The sequence below is a fragment of the Elephas maximus genome, chromosome 4 (genome assembly GCF_024166365.1).
Source record: "Elephas maximus indicus isolate mEleMax1 chromosome 4, mEleMax1 primary haplotype, whole genome shotgun sequence".
NCBI classification, from domain to species: domain Eukaryota; kingdom Metazoa; phylum Chordata; class Mammalia; order Proboscidea; family Elephantidae; genus Elephas; species Elephas maximus.
The window spans coordinates 50,732,447-50,747,297 of record NC_064822.1 but is presented as its reverse complement, the minus strand read 5'-3'; the positions used below and the strand labels follow the sequence as shown (position 1 = coordinate 50,747,297).

General features: G+C 40.2%; 1 protein-coding gene across 1 annotated transcript in view; it reads right to left on the bottom strand.

Moving 5' to 3' along the window:
- The window catches only part of ITIH5 (inter-alpha-trypsin inhibitor heavy chain 5), a 118,728-nt gene that overhangs the window by 64,898 nt on the left and 38,979 nt on the right, over positions 1 to 14,851 (bottom strand). The window contains exon 5 of the mRNA XM_049882014.1: positions 11,702 to 11,952. Coding sequence (XP_049737971.1) covers positions 11,702 to 11,952 — 251 coding nt within the window. The remainder of the gene's footprint in view (positions 1 to 11,701; positions 11,953 to 14,851) is intronic.

Sequence of the window (14,851 nt, the reverse complement as noted above, 5' to 3'; positions counted from 1 at the left end):
CACGATCATGGAATCATTTCAAGGATTACGAGAGTTCATACCTGTAAGGTATCCAGCCTTGTGCCTGGCTCAAAAATTAATTCCCATCTTTTTCTTTTCAGAAGTGGCTTCTTATACTCTTTGTCTACTATGAAAGGTAACTTACAAGGAACAAATATTCTGATAACATACAGTTTACATTTTTGCCATAACAAGTTTATCTATACCACTGAGAACTTGGTAAAAACAATCCTTATTTGGAGAGGACACATCATAACGAACGTTCATGACGGGGAATTCAAGAATGTTTATATAAAGAACATTCTTTACAAAGTATAATACAGTCCCTGGTAGCTGTTCAAGAACCCCCTGAAATCATATGCATAATTTTGCATATAAGTGCACCTGTATATTTTTTCTGGAGACAAGATCCATCTTTGGCCCGATTCTCCAGGGCATCTAAATTATGTTAAGAACCATGCATATAAATGCTATTAAATATTCCCCTCTTGGATTCTATCATGTAATGACAAAACGCTTCACATACAGTGCTTAAGGGATGAAGAGAACAAAATGCATCTCCTTAGTTTTGTCCAGGCATATGGATCTTATTCACAGATAAACATTTTCCTCCCACACAAGCCACATGGGGGAAAAAAAAAAAAGCCAATTACCAGGTAAAATGACTAAAAGAGACAAGATTTAGGAGCAAAGAACCACACTCAAGGACACCGGTCAGAAGCTCCACCCTTTGGGTCAACAGACAGAGGGATTTCCTGGCCTCTGTTTCCTGTGGGCCTTGGGGTTGGCTACTGTCAGAGAAAAGCAGCCAACACCTGCAGATTTTACAAAAGGATTTGCAAACAAACACTGCCTGCTCATTTCCCCTTGGAAAAGGGGCTAAATTGCTTATGTTTGTTTATGTAACCTGCTCACCTGGGATACAGTGAGGCAATTTCTAAAATGTTACCTGTTGCTGTAGAGTTGATTCCAACTCATAGCAACCTTAAAGGTCAGAGCAGGACCTCCCCATGGAGTTCCCAAGGCTGTAATGTTTATGGAAGCTGACTGCCACATCTTTCTCTTGCAGGGCGGCTGGTGGGTTCAAACTGCCAACTTTTTGGTTACCAAAATACAGGGCTGTCAATAACCCTGTGAATAATTGGGCAACTTAAAAAAAAAAAAACAACCCTTTGCTACCTTTGATGGTAGCAATAAAGATGAAAATCAAGCAAATCAGTAGAGTATTAAAACAAAACATGGTAAAACTGAGGCAATGAAAGTGAGGAGAAAACTGCTTAAATACCTTCCTAAGTCCCTCATTGTGTATAGATTTCTTACTGAAAAGAATTTTTCCCCTTTATATTGATGTTTGGTATCTTAAATCCTTCCAGAAAATGGAATCATAGAATACTGCAAATTTATGCTGAAAGGGTACAAATTCAACTTTATTATTCTTAGCAAATTAGCTTTCTTCACTACTTATTCAATGTTTTCTCTCCGCTTTCCATATTTGACTGACTTCCTAAGAAAAGTTATGCATGAAAACAAATGCAACTACCTCACCAAGAAAGCACACATTCTAAAGCATGTAACCCTTAAAAATATGCCTTATCCCTTCCTGATATCCTTTTGTGTCCACTGAAGCCCTCAAATACGAACTGCTCAAAGGAACAGAAACTGAACTAATCGGAAACCCAACAAAAGCAACAATCGAGCAGCAAACGAACAAAAGACTGAGAGATTTCTGTTCAGTTCCTGTACTACTTACTGTCTTCTTGCACCCAAACAGAATTATGCCTCATCACTGAGAAAACCTGAAGGGTAATTTACAGAGAGCTTTCTTTTTTTATTATTCAAAATCCAACTCTGAGCTCTTCAGTGGCAACATCTTAAGCATGTTTAGATTTCCACCATGTAGCACAGTGCCAGGGACACAGTGAGAACTCAGTACACACTGGTGGAACATTTAGTGTGGAAACGACTACACCTATCATCACGTAGTTGGGCAGATGGGTAGAGTAGCCCTTCAAGAGAACTAACATGTCTCATCCTGAAAGTGCTCTGTGGGCATGGCAGATGCTCTTGGTGTCCAGTGTCCTATCCCCGGACTCACCTCTGATTTCATCCACAGCTTAGTGGACAGTGTCATTCACACTAACAACATCCCATCTCACACACCAAACGAAGATGGCAGGATAGAGGAAAAAATAGTGAGGTCTCACAGGGAAAAGCAGGTTGCTCACCAAGGTCAAGTTAAAGAGAGAATGCCAAAATGCCTGTGCTGATCTCCTGGGTCTTTCTGAGTCATCCTGCTCACAGCTGGCCCTGGTGGAACTACAGCCAATGTCGGAGCAAACAAGATGACGTGGGTTCTCACATTGGCATTAAAAAAAAAAAAAAAAACACTGTGGCGCTATATGATTCATACCTGAATAATTTCTGAGCTGAACAATGCTAGAAACCCGCACGTAACAACCAGATTGTTTCCTGGCAAGTGGACAGAGAGATTTCACAGAGACCAAACAGGGGCATGTCTCTCCAGCTCTCCAGCTCTGTCTCCAGTTGCAGAGTGGAAACTGGATCGTGCGGCAGTGCACGCAACAGCAGGGAGCCAGGACTTTGTGGTTAATGATCAGTCACAATGGCGACCCTTTAATACGGCAGGCAGAGGGTAGGGCTGCCAGATTTAGCAAATAAAAATACAGTACACCCAGTGAAATTTGAATTCAAGATAAATGGTAAATAATCCTTCAGTATAAGCATGTCCCAAACACTGCATGGAGCGTATTGTTACCTGAAATTCAAATTTCACTGGGCATCCTGTATTTTATCTGGCAGCCCTACCAAAGGATTTGTGTAGATTTTTGTAATCCAAGCCCTCCGGTCAAAGGTGAATGGTTAATTCTGCCTCTAGGCCCCTCCTTCGCAACTGCAAAATAAGGGCTATGACCAAGATCTGGCAGAGTGAACTAATTCAAGCCAGCAAAGTGCTGTAAGCCTAAAAGCATTCTCATTGCCAAGAGTTATTCATTACTTCATTCAGCAAATACTTAGCAGCCCCCATTTTATGCCTGGCACCATGCAAAATCAGTTGTAGTCAAGTTGATTCTGACTCATGGCAACCTCATGTGTGTCAGAGCAAAACTGTGCTCCACAGGGCTTTCAATGGCTGATATTTTAGAAGTAGATTGCCAGGCCTTTCTTCCAAGACACATGTGGGTACAGTCAAACCATCAACCTTTTGGTTAGCAGTCTGCACCACCCAGAGACTTCTAGGCACCATACTAGTTGTCTGAGGATACGATCCTAAGACAGCCTTCAGAGCAAAAGGTAGAAGCATGGTATTAATGTACCAAATAAATAAAAACATAATAAAACATAAATAAAATTTTAAAACAGAATCAATTCAACCCTTATTAGGCATCTGCTGAAATACCAAGGAACAAAGGTGACCTGATCCTACAGGATATATGGCTGGTCATTAACGTATTCTCTAGGACAGCTACAGTGTCAACAGCCTCATCTACCAATACGAAAGGTAATGAAGCTGTATTTCAAGTGGTTCCTCTTTCTAATAGTGGTTTCTCTTTCTAATTGAGCTTCCTCAGTTCTCAGGACTACATGAAGGTCAAAGTTTTATAGGAAGCATATGTAAGTACAATACTATGAAAAAGCAAGATGTAAGTTGAGTTGCGCCCGGTCCTATCATCTGCCTTCACAGCAGTATAAAGGATGTATGCCTAACTGCAGAGAGCACAGCAAAAGTCACCTCCAGGGAACTTGAGTGAGTGGGATTCTAGCAACCCAGAATGTATTTGTTTTAAGAGCAGAGGCTGATTACTCTTTATCTCCCTTCTGTATTCTTGAGAGTGGAGCATCGTTCAATGATGAACCAGATACAGGAAGACCATAGAAACAGGAAAGTCTCCTTGTTTCTGAATCTAAAATTTCCTTTCAGTGTTAAAGACTTATGACTCCATCAGTGTGACAGGGGCAGAGAGCTGAGATAACCCAGGAACCCAGGCTGGGAGGCTTGAGAACAAAGATTCTGCAGCCTGAAAAGCAAGTCTTAGGGATAGTGGGATAAGAACTAAAGCCAAATAATCTAGAAAACAAATCGGGGTCTAGGCCCCAAGGTTTGCTGCACACTGGAATCACCTGGGGGTCTTTAAATAATCCCGATGCCTGACTTCCATCCCCAGATATTCTGACTTAGTTGATGTGAGACTTGGACAACAGAGTTATAAGCTCCCCAGGTGATGCCAACGTAAAGCAAAGTTTAAGGTCACTGACTCAGGTAAAAGAGCTGTGTAAAACAAGTCTGACACTAAGCCAGGGCTTCAAGCCGGTTCATCCCAGATGAACCCCTGCCGAGAATCTGAAGTTTCATCCCAGATATACTGAATCAGAATCTATATTTTAACAAGATCCCCAGATGATTTTTATGTATAATAATTTTTGAGAACCACTGCTCTGCTAGAGGTTCTTAGAATTGGTCCTTAACCAGCAGCATTAGCAGTGCCTAGAAAGTTGTTAGAAATGCAAATGCTCAGCAGGGTTTTGAACCAGAACGAACCGGTTCGAGGCCCTGCACTAAGCCAGGCTTCCGAAGCTAGGAGATCTTTATCTCAAGGTGGCATGGGGAGGAACAATTCCCACCATGCCCAAGAGGCCATGATGGGGATGAAGGCAATTAGAAAAGCTCTTTTGACACCAAAAATTTACTAGATGATCATGTTTGTCTTTTCCAAGAGGAGATGGGACACCTGATTTAATGCATTTGTGACTACTGAAAAGACTGCACCGCCCTACCGGGATTGCCTGTTGGTGCTTTTCCTTCTCAGGTTTCTATGTTGGTGAGCAACAGTTGGATACAGAAACAGGTTATTTCCACCAACTACTGGATACAGGCCTAATTCTACGTTGGCCTGTATCCAATAGTAAAAACTTGGTGGGAAAGAGGAGCAAATACATTTTACCAAGGGTCCAACGTCAGAGTATTCTGAGGGCTTGAAGATTAAAGGGACAATCCTGTTTAATTTAAAAGCTGCTTCTGTAGGTCAAACCAAAAAACCAAACCCATTGCCATCGAGTCGGACTCATAGCAACCCTATAGGACAGAGAACTACCCCATAGGCTGTAAATCTTTCCAGAAGCAGACTGCCATATCTCTCCACAGGGCAGCTGCTGGGTTTAAACTGCTACCTTTCCAATCAGCAGCCGAGTGCTTCACCACTGTGCCACCAGGGCTCCTTTCAGTAGGTGAAGACCCTGGCATGTTTAATGTCCTTAAATTCAGCTGGAAAGTCCAAAATAATGATTCCCAACCTTTACAGAGTATCACAATCACCTGAGGTGCTTTTTATACTACAGCTGTTAGAAATCTTTAGAGACAGAAAGTTGATTAGTGGCTGCCTGGGGCTGAGGTGGGAGCAGGGAGTGACTGCAAACTGGTACAAAAATCTTTGTGGGGTGATGGAAATATTTAAAAAATGGACTGTGAAGATGGTTGCACAACCCTGTTGATGTACTAAAAATCATCGAATGGGACACTTAAAATAAGTAAATTTTATTATGTGTCAATTATTCCTCAATAAAGCTATTTTTTAAAATACAAGTAATATAAAGAATAAACTATGAAAGCCACAGAACCATACCTGTTTGATGGTAGAAAAAAACTCAGCATTATTCTTTAACTTTATAAATACATGAAAATTATGAAAGCGCTCAAATTTTTTATTTTCTCATAAATTCATAGACTATCAGATGCAAAAATGCAGCTACCTAAGCCCCATTCCAATAGTGTTAATGTAATTATCTGGGGTAGGACTCAGTCATCTCTCTCTTATTTTTTAACCTCTCCAGCTTAGTATGGGGTACAGCTAGGGTTGAGAGTAATCAATGCACAGCAACAAAAGGGAATAACACAGGTGTTTCTGTTGTGTGCCACTGAGTCCATTTCGACTCATAGTGACCCTATAGGACAGTGCGGAACTGCCCCATAGGGCTTCCTAGGCTGTACTTTTTATAGGAGGCTACCACCAGGTCTTCTCTCCCCCAGTGCCACTTGCTGGTGGGTTCAAACTGCTGCCCTTCTGGTTAGTAGCCGAGTGCTACCATTTACACTACCAGGCCCCATATAACACAGGCAAAGTATCTTATTTCCCACTTTGTTTATCTCATTTTCTTTTATTCCTAGTCATCAGGGACCTTATCATAAATGAAAATTTTGTGCTGAAAAAAACTGGAATTATGGAAAGGGTGGCAATTTAGGTGACATGGGACAGTAGGTAGTTAATGAGATTTTAGCAGTCAGAGAGTAAAATAGCCAGCCTTGAACCAATCTCACAGATGGAATATCTATCTTGGGGTATGCCTTTGGAAGATCACACACCCCGAGTGTTCAGGACAGTCCTAATTTCAAATACTCTATTCCATTGAGCCCGTAACTCATAAAAACATTTTAAGGGGAGAAGACAGACAAGAGTCTCGTCTTTTACTGTGTACCAATGTGTAATTTTTTTAGGTTTTGAACAATGTGCATGCATTAAGTATTTTAAGAATCTAGAAGTTACAATGCTTTGGCTTCCAAACTGCATTCACAGAAACGACTTTTGCATTGGGAAGGCGCCCATTAATTCACAATTCATTAGATATGGACCCAATCCTGATATCCCAGATAAGTAAACTGAGGCAAAGGTAGATTATATTGTTTTTAGTTTTTACTTTTACCCTTAACTAGAGACAAGCTTAGAATGTGAACTCTTACCCTCAATATTTTATAATCCTTTATTTAATAAGGAGGCAGTATAGCAGTTAAGAACATAACCCTGGAGTCAGATCTATGATTAAATTTTGTTTCTACCCATAACTAACTATGAGACCTTGTCCATATTACTCAAACTCTGTAAACCTTAGCTTCTTCATAAACAAAATGGAGATTAAAAGATACAACCTAAGAGGGCTGTCATAAGGATTGATTGAGATAATAATATATGCAATGTGCTTAGTCTAGTAGCTGGCACATAGTAATGATTACTTAGAATTACAGCCCTAAAGATGGAAATGGGTGGAGTGGTCAGAGATTTGCTTAGACAAATTCCAGAAGTCTGATTTCTTAACTACAGCCAGCTAGATCAGAGGAATGTATTGGTCTGAGTCCACATTCACACAATTATAGCTCATGTTCTGGTGTAAACCCAATTCGAGTTTGATCTCTACCCTGGATTTCTTCTGCAAACACACAGCGGGGTCCAGGCAAAATCACAACATCCTGTGTACTGCACTGCTGAGGCTACCATTTTTGCAGGAACAATTTTAACAGCTGAGCTCTAAAAGATGGAATGAGAAACAGCAACGAGGGAATCAGTCCATTGCACCTGGTCTGGTAAATGCTTGTGAAATCCCCACGTTCTGGAAGGCAAAATATCTGCTTTGGTACAAAGAGCTAGGAAAACAATTTCCTTAAAAATAAACAGATCCCAAGAGATGAATGGTCTGGAAAAATTCCTCTGAGATACTAACAGGCCCCTGAAAATAAACAGTAAGTAACTTTTCAGTTAACAGACGATCATAATTCATAGCCCCTCTAAACACAAGTTGGAGTCTACTCGACAGCACCTGGTTTTGGTTTTTTCCAAACACAACACAAACACACACACACGCACAGAGCACAACACAACATGTACACATCTCTGAAAAGTCACAGTGGTTCCAAAAATAGGCAAAACACACACATTTCGTTACTGAAGCATGACCACCCTCAGAATACTCCACTGAGGGCTTTGAGATATTTTCTAATCCCTGTCTATTCACCCCAGACACACTGCACAGATACACCTCCCTCCCTAGGAGATCTTAACAACTCTGAGTCTTCTTCCTCCTGAAAAAAAATCTCCTTTCATACAGTTGTACACAGTAAAAATTTTCCATAAATTACAATTAGAAATAACTGAAATTTTAAAACATTCTTTGCTAATTTTTTGCATGTGTATTGTTTTCTTTTCTCTAATTTCCAAACAATCATCTATCTACTCTTTAAAAGGCACTGTTTTTTTTAATACTGTAAGGAGACGAAGATTAATCAGACACAGGCTTGCCTTTAAAAGCACTTACGATGTAATAACAAAAACAACAATAACCCACTGCTGTCGAGTCAATTCTGACTCATAGCGACCCTATAGGACAGGGTAGAACTGCCCCATAGGGTTTCCAATAAGCGGTTGATGGATTCAAACTGCCGACTTTTTGGTTAGCAGCCAAATGCTTAACCACTGTGCCACCAGAGCTCCTATGATATAATAAGAGAGACAAAACTAATAAAGGAAAAAAAAAAAGTATATGGTGGTAATAATAATGATAATTGTAATAAGTAACAATTATTAATTAAGCTCTTACTCTAGGCCATGTACTTCACATACATTAATGTTTCACAATGATCTTAGGAGATAATTACTATCCCCATTTTACAGATGTACAAGTTGAGTCTTACAGGGTTTAGGCTATTTTTACACAGTCATAGTTAATAACAGAACTAAAGTCCATTAGCCATACACACGGCCACCTACATGACATAAGAATGGTATATCACAAGGTAATTAATTATGAGCCCAAGAGACAGAAAGGGACACATAAACCAGAGACTACATCAGCTTGAAACCAGAAGAACTAGATGGTGCCCAGCTACAACCGATGACTGCTCTGACAGGGAACACAACAGAGAACCCCTGAGGGAGCAGGAGAGCAGCGGGATGCAGACCTCAAATTCTCATAAAAAGACTAGACTTAATGGTCTGACTGAGACTAGAAGGACCCCGGTAGTCATGGTCACCAGACCTTCTGTTAGCCCAAGACAGAAACCATTCCCAAAGCCAACTCTTCAGACAGAGATTGGACTGGACTATGGGATAAAAAATGATACTGGTGAAGAGTTAGCTTCTTGGATCAAGTAGACACACGAGACTATGTGGGCAGCTCCTGTCCAAAGAGGAGATGAGAAGGCAGAGGCAGACACGAGCTGGCTGAATGGACAGGGAAACAGAGTGGAGGGAAGGAGTGTGCTCTCTCATTAGGGAGAGAACAACTAGGAGTGTATAGCAAGCTGTATATAAATTTTTGTATGAGAGACAGACTTGATTTGTAAACTTTCACTTAAAGCACAATGAAAATTAAAAAAAAAAAAAGAATGGTATATCATACCTCATGCCACTTCAGAATATCAGACACCTTGACAATATTTTTAATTTTTTCAAGTAGACCTGGATTGAGAGTATCAAACTCAGTGTTTGGACTCACACAACAAATGGCCTGAGTTTAAGAGGACCAGAATAAACACCAGTCTTTGAGAATAAGCTACTTCTCATGTGAAAAGTCATTAACTGTACTCTAGGATAGGAAAGCATATTTATCACACTTTAAAAAAAAAAAAAAAAATTTTTTTTTTTTTTTTTTTTACTCTTCTACATACCACCTGCAGGCCTTGACTATAATTGTATTAAGCTAAATAAGAACATTCTATTATTCCATTTGTCAAGTCATTTCCTTACTCTCCTTCAAATCTCATTTCTAAATACTCATGTCCAGGAAGCCTGTTTGGGCCACTCTAGACTCTCCTTGCAATCGCAGGGATTGAGTTCAAGATTCTGCACGTTCTCTTATTACTTAGCATTTCCCTAATCTCAATATCACAATTATCTGAAATCCTGTCATTCTAATCCCAGTGCAGTATTTTGACATATCTGTCTTGCTCTCCAATTTGACATTAAGCCTTACTGGTATAGTTACTTACTGGTATAGGGCCCAATACAAGTGAATAAACCAAACCCACTGCTGTCCTGTCAATCCCGACTCACAATGACCGCACAGAGTTTCCAAAGCTGTAAATCTCTATGGAAGCAGACTGCCACATCTTTCTCCCGCACAGACGCTGGTGATTTTGAATTGCCAACCTCTGGGTTAGCAGCTGATTGCTTTAACCACTGTACTACCAGGTCTCCTGTGCAAGTGAATATTTAAATAAATTAACTAGTAGTTGAAAGGAACATGGTGATTAAAATTAGATTATATTGTTTTTTCATAACCATTTCAACAAATGGAATGTGACTTGTTTTAATGTCTTTGGTGACGTGTCTGTTCATATCCTTTGTTCATTTTTTTTATTGTACTTTAGATGAAGGTTTACAGAGCCAATTAGTTTCTCATTAAATAATTAATACACATATTGTTTCGTGACATTGGTTGCCAACCCCACGACATAAACATTCTCCCCTTCTTGACCTTGGGTTCCCTGTTACCAGCTCTCCTGTCCCCTCCTGCCTTCTCATCCTTGTCCCTGGGCTGATGTGCCCTTTTAGTCTCATTTTGTTTTATGGGCCTGTCTAATCTTAATCTTTGGCGGAAGGGTGAACCTCAGGAGCGACTTCAGCACTGAGTTAAAAGGGTGGCTGGGGGCCATACTCTAGGGGTTTCTCCAGTCTCTGTCAGACCAGTAAGTCTGATCTTTTGTGTGTGTGTGTGAGTTAGAATTTTGTTCTACATTTTTTCCAGCTCTGTCCAGGAACCTCTACGGTGATTCCTGTCAGTGCAGTTGGTGTTGTTAACTGGGTACCATCTAGTGGCGCTGGACTCAGGCTGGTGGAGGCTGTGGTACTTGGGGTCCATTAGTCCTTTGGACTAATCCTTCCCTTGTGTCTTCAGTTGTCTTTATTCTCCCTTGCTTGTGAAGGCGTGAGACCAGTGGAGTATCTTAGACGGCCAATCACAAGCTTTTAAGGCCCCAGACTCTACTCGTCAAAGTAGGAGGCAGAACATTTTCTTTATAAACTGTTATGCCAATTGAGTTAGATGTTCCTGGAAATGGAACATGACTTTTAAAATTAGACGGAAACCTAAATTCAATGGCCTTGCTAATGAACCAAAATGCCTACATCTCAAGTCAAATTTATAATACACATTTTTCATTATTTAATTTTTGAAAGACTATAATACATTGCTGGAGCCCTGATGGCACACTTGTTAAGAGCTCTGCTGCTAACCAGAGGGGTGGCAGTTGGAATCCACCAGCAGCTCCTTGGAAACCCTCTGAGGCAATTCTACTCTGTCCTATAGGGTCGCTGTGAGTCTGAATTGACTCGATGGCAGTGGGTTTGTTTTTTTGGGTTTGATAATATATTGCTGAATGTTTAAAAAAGATTTTCAAAAAATGATTCTATAATTCCATAGCCCTAGTATAAAATTATTATATAATTTTCTAGTCTTTTGTCGGCTTCATATTTAAAATAATTAACATATTTAACATTATTGTATATGTATAATTTTTTTCTTTCACATGCTGAGTTGTATTTATAATCATATTTTACTACTTGCTTCCCTATATTGAATATTTAAGTGGATGGCATATTTTTGCTATGCAAATATTGTCAAGTAAGCTCACACATGTTAACATTCCCAATATTTTAGATGTTTCATGTGGGCTAGATTTCCAGAAGGGGGACGACTGAATCAAATGATTTAAACATTTTACAATCTTCTGAAAAAGCCTGGTTCTTTAGAAAAAAGAAGGCAGGGGGTGGGTAGACTCTTTTGTTGCTATCTTTCAAACCCCCACAAACTTCAAACCCTTTGTTGAGTGGTGACACGTCTTCTATAGATTTCTCTAAATCCAATAACTGGCTCTAAATTATCATGGAAAAGATGACCAAGTCCACCAGGCACTACTTACCTTCCCCTCTTCCAGTGCCCTTCTGCCTGCTGTTGCGTAGCGGAAGCACTTCCAGTGATGCAATGCCTGACTTCTCCAGAATATTCACTTCCACAGTGAGCCTTCCAACCAGCTGCTGGGGTCGCACACTGATGATGTGTTCATACTTTCCAAGCCGCCTCTGCAAGAGCTCTTCATAACTTAAGCTGAAGACAGCTTTGTCCTTGCTGGGAATCACTAAGGAAGCTCTGAACGTTTCAGTTCCCTTCTCCCTGTAAGGAAGAAAAAAGGGACCACTGAGTATTGTTCAGGTAGGACAAAGCCAGGTTCCCTCAAGTACCCTTGGGGCACCAGTCACACTCTCTTAGAAAGCCTATCAGTGAGGAACACTAGGCGTGGCCGTGTGAGTTCTTAGAAAGAAAAAAATGAAAGTGGCAAGAGGTCCTGCTGTCTCTCTGCTTGCTTCTCTCTTTTATATCTCAGAAGAGACTGACTCAAGATACAACCTAATCATGTTGTGTCTTGCCTCATTAACATAACTGCCTCTAATCCTGCCTCATTAAAATCATAAAGGTAGGATTTACAACACATAGGAAAATCACATCAGATGACAGAATGGTGGACAATCATACAATACTGGGAATCAGGCCTAGTCAAGTTGACACACATTTTTGGGGGACACAATGCAATCCGTAACAGGAAGAGAGGGAAACGACTACACTAGAAGGAAGTTAAGCCGGTCACGGTCAAGCTGATTCCAAGTCATGGCAACTCCATGTGTGTCAGAGTAGAACTGTGCTCCATAAGGTTTTCAGTGGCTGATTTTTGGGAAGTAAATTGCCAGGGCTTTCTTCCAAGGTGTCTCTGGGTGGACTCAAACCACCAACCTGTTAGCAGTCAGTTGGGTGTGCTAACATTTGTACCACCCAGGGACTCCAGAGAGAGTTTACAAAGGTTCAAAGAATATTCAAAGATTATTATATTTTCCTACCTCTCCCTGAGACAGATCCTAGAGGGTAATGGGGGAAGGGGACATTTATATAAATGAACTGCTAGGTCAGAGGGCTTTGGAGTCAAGATGTGAATTACATTCTCCTCTTTATAGAAATGGCCAAATGAATCCTGACATTTTATATATCTTTAAATAGCCAATAAACTAGGTTTTACATCTTAGTAAAGTCTGGTGGATGTGTTTAGAGGGAAAGGTAAGGAACAAAGGATTACAAAGCTTTTAAAAACACAAACCATTCCCAATACTTTCAGTACGGGGAGTGAGGGTTCTCTGATTCAAGATACAGACTGATCATCAAAGGGATAACCAAACCAAAGCCAAACCCATTGCCATTGAGTTGATTCTGACACATAGCGACCCTATAGAACAAAGCAGAACTGTGCCATAGGGTTTCCAAGAAGCAGCTGGTACATTTGAACTGCCAGCCTTTTGGCTAGCAGCTGAGCTCTTAACTACTGCATCATCAAAGGGATAGTAAAGGATTAAACAGAAGGCATAAGAGAGGCAGGAGCAACCATCCATGGATAAAACATTTCAAAAAGTTTCTAGAAGACTTGGGGGATTCAGTAGAACAAGAACTCTATAGCTCAAAACACAGAGGAAGTGACTGCAGCAAAGGAGAGGAACAAACCATCTGGCTGAATCACAGAGAGACTACAGGCTCTAAGTCAGCAGGACAGCAAAAGGAATAATTCCAAGTGTGCATATGAATGACTAAGATGGTAGACTGTCTACAAACCTCTTTTCCAGAGCTGAAAAGATACACAAGTATTCAGATGGAAAAGCTCCACTGAGGGCTACACAGAATAAATGACAAAAGACTGACACCTAAACCCATTATCCTAAAATTTCAGAACATCAAATAGAGAAAATAGGCCAAAGGAATGGCATTAGACCATATTAGATGTATCATCAACAATGCTGGATATTATAAGACATTGGAGCAATGCCTTTCAAGTTTGAAGTAAAATTATTTTGAACCTTAAATCCCATACAGGGCCAAAATATGAATCAAGACTTCAGAAAATTTACTTCTCATATACCCATTCTGATGGAATTTCTTCAGAATATACCCAGCAGTGAGGAAAACCAAAAAGAAGAAGATATGGAATGCAAGAAATAAACCAAACCAGAGGTAAAATGAAAAGAAACCGCAAGTCCCACGGCAAGGCTACAAGCAAGGACACTATTCCATAGATCTGTAATAACTCGCTTAGTAACTCATTTTTTCCTTTTTAACAGCTCTGAAATCAGGATGTGTCTCATAATCAGTGATGTCTTCCTTACAACTGCTGTTGGCCAGGCATCAGGGGTTACAGAGATATCACTACTTGCACAAGCTTGGTCATACTTGTTCATTTTATCATCATTTCAAAAGAATTATGTGTCTCGTTAGACAACAATAATGACAAAATAAGTTTCATCTTGTGAAAAAAAAAAAGAAAGGCAATTACGAACTCCAGGAAAGACAGGTATTTTTATAAGTTATGGTCCAAAACAGACTAAACTGTGGCATGATTCTGAATAATTTATGAATTGTAAGAAAAGATAATCCTGATAAAGCTTATTTGATAAAGACCATTTGGGACACCCCCAAAGTCCAATAAAGTTAGGCTTAGTAACTTGCTGCAGTAAGGGAGACCATATACCAGAGGAACCATGGAGCATCTCACCAAACAAATGAAAAGATAGGCTTATTATAGGATTGGCAAAGGGTAAAGTGTGTGTCCCTAGGTGAACAAATGGTTAAGGCATCTGGCTGCTAACCAAAAGACTGGCAGTTTGAGTTCACCCAGGAGTGACTCAAAAGACCTGGCGATCTACTTCCAAAAAAGCAACCACTGAAAATTCTATGGAACATAGTTATACTCTGACACACATGAGATCACCATGAGTTGGAATCAACTCAATGACAACGAGGGGGTTTTTTGGTTTAAAAGGTGAAGTGTAGGTAGCAATTAGGTAGTGTTTTGACAGGCTAAAAGCAAAATAGGGCTACAAGTAAGGGGTCAGTCAATACCTGAACTGAGATACTGACTCAAGGTTCTGTTTCCTTAGAAACTAAAAATTTAATATAAAGGGAGAATTTTGTGTCTCAAAACCCTTATGAAGCTCTAAGCCTTCGTTAGAAATTGAGGTTGCTTTTCTGTATCAAAGTG